General features: G+C 34.4%; 1 protein-coding gene across 1 annotated transcript; it reads left to right on the top strand.

Annotated features, from left to right (window-relative positions):
* Positions 1 to 250: 250 nt before the first annotated feature.
* LOC112789182 (disease resistance protein Roq1) lies at positions 251 to 5,035 on the top strand. Its single transcript, XM_025830967.3, has 5 exons — positions 251 to 789; positions 1,274 to 2,423; positions 2,610 to 2,870; positions 3,293 to 4,099; positions 4,195 to 5,035. The coding sequence occupies exons 1-5, from the start codon at positions 305 to 307 to the stop codon at positions 4,882 to 4,884; spliced, it is 3,393 nt and encodes a 1,130-aa protein (XP_025686752.1). The 5' UTR covers positions 251 to 304; the 3' UTR covers positions 4,885 to 5,035.
* The last annotated feature ends 1,468 nt before the right edge of the window (positions 5,036 to 6,503 follow it).

Raw genomic sequence — 6,503 nt, 5'->3', positions numbered from 1 at the left:
GTAAATTATTATATATCTAGTAAATATAAAATGTGAGAGGATAATATAAGTATATATGTTGAGTATTTCACTAATGAAAGTGAATTCTTGTTATCCGCATTTACATGCATAATGTTTGTAAGATTATATAATTATAAAAGTTTTGCTACCGTTGAAAATCAAGTCAACTAGTCAAGTACTCGCATTGATTCATCTCTTTTTTTTCCAAGGAAGTTTCATTGCTTAATTTATAAGCCAGGTTGCCATTGTGATTTATGAATCATTCTATCATTACATTGTTCTGCTTGTAAATGCATTTACATGGATGGCAAATCGAGCTTCAACTTCTGTGATCATGGCTACTAATTACGATGTCTTTCTGAGTTTCAGGGGTGAAGAGACACGTCATGGATTCACAGGTCATCTCTATGATGCTCTCTGCCGCAACGGAATCAACACCTTCATCGATGATGAGAATCTCAGAACAGGGGAAACAATTCGACCTCAACTCCTTCAATCCATTGAAGCCTCAAAGATCTCCATTATTGTTTTCTCAACAAACTATGCAGCTTCAACATGGTGCCTTGATGAACTCGTCCAGATCCTTCGGTGTCACAGGGAAAGGTACCAACTTGTGTTTCCAGTCTTCTACAAAGTAGAGCCCTCAGATGTACGGCATCAGAGGAACACTTACAAGGAAGCCGTGGATGCTCATGAAATCAGGTTTGGTTGTCACTCTCAGAAGGTGAAAGAATGGAAGGAAGCTTTGGCAGAAACATCCAACATGAAAGGATTTCATTTGAAACAAGGGTAAGTAATAAATACCTTCTCCCCCTATTGTTTGTGTCTAAATCACATTTTTAATTCTCTTATAATTGTGAGGATGTGTGGTATGCTTCACTATTAATATAACTATATACCATGCTTAACTATCAACGGATTGGAGGGATTAGTATGACGATATTACTATACTCATCGACAGTTTAAAACAAAAAAAATCTTGTGATTGTGACTGATAAACTAACAATGATCTCAAAAAATTGATATCCTTAATTTTCATTATTCAATACTTCCATGTTTATTTGAATTGATATCTTGTGTGGTAATATGTACATGGTCATATAAGTGAAGATTGATTCATCAATTATTTTAGTTTCAACTAAATAAAACCTTTATTAGAATCAAGTGTTTAACGCCTCAGAGTTCTTCAATACTTATAAATATTATCCTTAAAATGTTGCATGATCATTCAATGCCCAATCTCAATATTTGAAAGCTGTTTGCACATCTACAGGTATGAATTCAAGTTTATTCAAGAAATTGTATGCAAGGCATTGACTCATATACCTCCAAGACAATTACTTATTGAGGATCGTATGATTGGATTGCAAACTCGAGTTGTAGAAGTGGAGTCACATCTATATTCTTCGTACAGCACATCTAAGTACAGGATATTATCCAATATCAAATCATCCAAACCAAAGCTCTACAATAACAATACCATGTTAGGGATTGTTGGAATTGGTGGGAGTGGAAAGACGACGCTTGCCAAAGCCTTGTATAACTCCATCTGCGACCGGTTTGAATGTGCTTGTTTTCTTTTCAATGTTAGAAAAATTTCAGATCAAGAAGAGGGCCTAGTACGTCTACAGCAAACGCTCCTCTCAAAGTTGCTTGGGGAGTGGGAAATCAAGGTCCGCAGTGTCGAGGAAGGAATCAGTATGATCAAAGAGAAACTTGGCAAAAAAAGAGCTCTTATTGTTCTTGATGATGTTGATAAGATAGAACAATTAAAAGCATTGGCAGGAGAATGTGATTGGTTTAGTTACGGGACTCGAATTGTTATAACAAGGGATAAATATCTTCTAACAGCCCATAAAGTAGAAAAGATTTACAAGATGAAATTGCTAAGTGACCCTGAATCTCTAGAGCTCTTCTGTTGGAACGCCTTCAAAATGACAAGGCCCAAAGCAAACTATGAAGACCTATCCAATCAAGCAATACATTATGCCCAGGGCCTCCCATTAGCCTTAAAGGTTATAGGCTCTAATTTGATTAATAAAAGTTTAGAAGAGTGGAAGTCTGCTTTGGACAAATATGAGAAGAATCCTCCTAAAGACATTCAAAGTGTTCTTAGAGTAAGCTATGATAGTCTTGAAGGCAATGAAAAGGATATTTTTCTTGACATAGCATGCTTCTTCAATGGGAAGAAATGGGAATATGTAAAAAATGTATTAGATGGATGTGGTATGTTTACAGAAGATGGTATTAGAATACTAGTTGATAAATCTCTCGTAACTATCAAAGATGGTTACTTGAGGATGCATGATCTAATACAGAATATGGGTAGAGAGATTGTGAAGCAGGAGGCACCAAAAGAAGTTAGAGACCGCAGCAGATTATGGTTTCATGAAGATGTTCTTGAGCTACTACCCGATGATAAAGTGAGACTACACAAACTTTCTTTCTTATTTAGCTTTTTCTGTCAGATACAGGGTATTCTAATTATTTTTCTTCCTCCCCATCAATAGGCATTGCAAAAGTTTTGAAAAGTTTTGTTTTATTTTATTCCCCCTTCAAGCCTTCCTCAAAAACAATAACATTTAATGTGACATATTCTTATTTCATAGGAAAATAAAAAAATTGAAGGAATAAAGCTTGTTCAATGTGAAGAACATGATTGGACTGACAATGCCTTTGAAAAGATGAAGAAACTTAGAATTCTCATTCTTCGGAACACAAACCTTTCATGTCGGACTATTCCTCTACCTGAGCAATTAAGGCTGCTTGATTGGAAGGGGTACCCTTCAAATTCTATTCCGTCGAACTTAAAAAAAATTGTTGCCTTAAGTTTACGTCATAGTCCTCTCATGTTGGAAAAGCCGTTTCAGGTACAACTAGTTGTCTGATTCCCTTCTTATAAAAGGTTCACTTTTATTGTGCGTACTACTTTCTTCTAAAACTTGAAATTTATACTCAAGGATCCATTTAGACTATGCGTAATTCTTGTTAATATACACCATTAGACAACTTTTTATATATTTATATTACCTTTGTGATTAATTTAGCAAATTTTAGAAAATTCAAAAGGGCACCAATAATAGACATAATCCAAAGACGAGAATTGACTTATATTATCAAATTGTGTTATGTCAAAATAAAGTAGTGTTTAAAATGTTAAATCACTTCCAAATTTTATAAAATTTTACATGATTAATCTATATGGTGAAGTGTCTCAATTCAAATGTTGGATTGGTGGAATTCATATAATATATTGATACCTTTTTTTTAATTGATTGATTTTTGTTTGCAGAACTTTGAGCATTTGACTTACATGAATTTCTCCCATTGTGAATCCATCACTCATTTTCCTAATGTATCTGAAGCCCAATGTTTAAGAAAGTTGATACTCAATGGATGCATAAACTTGGTTAGGTTTGATGAATCAGTTGGATTTCTCCCAAACCTTACATATTTGAGAGCTTCAAAGTGCACTAAGTTAAGAAAGTTTCTTTCAAGAATTTGTCTGCCTTCACTAGAGCACCTTTCCTTTAACTGGTGTAGAATACTTGGACTCTTCCCGGACATTGTGGGAAAGATGGATAAGCCATTAAAGATTTGTTTGAAAGCTACTGCTATTCAAGAGCTTCCAGATTCTTTTGTTGATCTTGTAGGACTTCGCTATTTAGATTTGACAAGTTGCGAGAAACTTGGTTATCTTCCAAGCAGCTTATTTATGCTGCCAAATTTTGTCACATTGAAAGTTGGAGGATGCCCTCAACTTGGTCGATCATTTGCAAGATTCAGAGGAAGCCTTCCAACTACTGCAGAGAGCCGTCCAAGTTTAGAAACTCTGCATTTCAGCCATGCAAGTTTACGTGACGAAGATCTTCATGTAATTATGCAGAGTTTTCCAAACTTGGAAGTCTTAGATGTTTCATCAAACAACTTTGTGTCTATTCCAGCATGCATTCATGAATCGTCCTACTTGACAAGTTTGGATTTGAGTTACTGCCTAAATCTTCAAGAAATTCCAAAACTTCCCTCTAGTGTTAGGAAAGTGGATGTGAGACACTGCAATTCCTTAAGTGCAAGCACAACAAGTATGCTATGGTCACAGGTTTGTTACTTTTAATCATTTCATATATTTTTAACCAAAATAATGATTAAAAAGAAGAGAGAGAAAAATACTGAAGCAATATCTTTGATTTGTAGGTGTGCGAAGAGATATATAAATTACAAGTTGTGATGCCAACTTCCAATACACAGATTCCAGAATGGTGGGACCATTGTACAAGATGGAAGCACAATCCATCGTACCTGAATTTAAAGGCACGTGGCAAGTTCCCTGCTGTGGCTTTGGCGTTTGTGTTTGGAGAAATGAACTATCAATCTGTTGGGCTGCACTTGTCCATTGACTATGGGGATGTAAACTCTGCATACCAACCATCGCATAATTTCAGAGTTGCAGAAAATCATGTGTTGTTGTGCGACCTACGACTATGGTTCAGTGATGAGGAGTGGAAGAGACTTGATGCACATGTTGAGCATGGTAACAAATGGAAGACAGTGAAGGTGAGGTGTGTACCAGACATCATCCCAGTTCATTGGGGAGTGTATGTTTACAAGGAAGAAACAAGCATGGAAGATATCCAATTTCAGGAGAGGGAGTTGACTTACCAAAGTTGTCCGGATCGTTCATGGAAGAAGAGATTATCTTCTGCTGAGAAACTCGCCATTGCTAGCTTCTCAGAAAGCCTCCAAACTGTGGTAAAAAATTTGAAGCGGCTTATGGCTCCAAGAGAAGAAGAGCAATGCTTTTGCTTAATGCAACATGACAGAGATAAGGACAAAGATGAGGATGAGGATGAGGAAGAGGAAGGAGAGTCAGACATAGAAGCATAGAGGCAGCTAAGGTTCCCCATAGGAAACATGCAATGAGTTGACACTGTACTTGGTCAATGGTCAGTTTTGTTTTGTTCAAATAATTTGTCCTCATAAATTAGCTTTTATTCTTCACGTTGGGTTATTAATTTGCATTTTCTCTGTGACCATATTCTACAAATGGATCCATCGGATGTACGGCAAGAGAGAAATAGTTATAAACTTTCTGAGAAGTGCAGAGGTGTTACATACATAGATTAAATGAAACAATATGTATAGAGACAGTGAGAAGCATATATAGATTCTCCACTCAAAAGAAGAAAGCTGGCATGCTCTGGTTACTATTATCTGCCAGCTATGGCATGATGTTGAATTGTTATGAGAACCGATTCTCTATAGTTAACCAGCCAGTGAGTCAAGCCAGCTCGTGAGCTAACTCGAGCTCGACTCGTTAATAGCTCGATAAGCTAAGCTCGTGAGCTAGTGAGCCAAGCTTGAGCTTAGAATTGAGCTTATAATTTAAATGAGCCGAGCTTGAGTTTGGATAAGCTCAGCTCATTAGCTCGTGAGCTGACTCGATTATATATATATATATATATATATATACTTTTAATATTATATATATACATATGAAATAGTACTATATAATTATATATATTAATGATCTTAATTATTTAAAATTTTATATTTAGTTTTTACATATATTTTGATGTAGGACATAAATAAAAAATTTATAATTTAATGATAGATAACAATATATAAAATTGATCTTTTTAAATATTTTATAAAATATATAAGTTATAATTTATTGATATAGAATTATAGATTATGTATTTAGATTTCTATTATTTGAGCCAGCTCGTAAGCTCGAGCCAGCTCGTGAGCTTTCGGTGAGCCGAGCTTGAGCTTAAGAAATAGGCTCGATTATTAATGAGTCAAGCCGTGAGCCAAGCTCAATTTTTGTGAACCGAACTTGAGCTTGGTCTAGCTCGACTCAGCTCGACTCATTTCCAGCCCTACTCACCGCAGCAATTAATTTTGAGATTTATTCAAAATTTTCTTTCTACATTTTTTTTTTTTTTTGATGCGTTACGTTGGACTAGTTGCATTTGTCGTTGATTGAAGGAAAGTTGCCTTTCTATTAGGAAGGTAAGTGGGTAGGGGTAATTCAAGTTATCCGATTAAATCCAATCCAACTCAATTATATCTGATGGGTAATTAGATCTAATCGGATAAAAAATATTATATGATAAAATAAAAAATATAGTTGATTAAGGTATTGGTTTGTATTAAGATATATAAGAAAAAATATATAAGATTTATATATTTGATTAAAAAAATATAGTTGATTAAAAAATATATTTGATTAAAAAAATATATTATATTAAAAAAATATAAGATTTATATAACTTTTACTAAAAAAAATTCACCTCAGTTATCATTTTTATTTTTTCTCATTATTTATTTTTATTTTTCAATGTTACATAATTTTTTTCCTCCATTTCCCCTTTTTTCTTAATTTATCTAACCAATTGAATTCTAATCAAATACCCGATTATCCAAATCAATTCAATTCGATTTTGATTGATTCGGGTCAATTCAGTTCTAATTATATTTAAAAAAAATTAGATGATGATGTT

Source organism: Arachis hypogaea, chromosome 3 (genome assembly GCF_003086295.3).
Source record: "Arachis hypogaea cultivar Tifrunner chromosome 3, arahy.Tifrunner.gnm2.J5K5, whole genome shotgun sequence".
In the NCBI taxonomy this organism is placed as follows: domain Eukaryota; kingdom Viridiplantae; phylum Streptophyta; class Magnoliopsida; order Fabales; family Fabaceae; genus Arachis; species Arachis hypogaea.
This window is presented reverse-complemented; position numbering and strand designations above follow the sequence as displayed.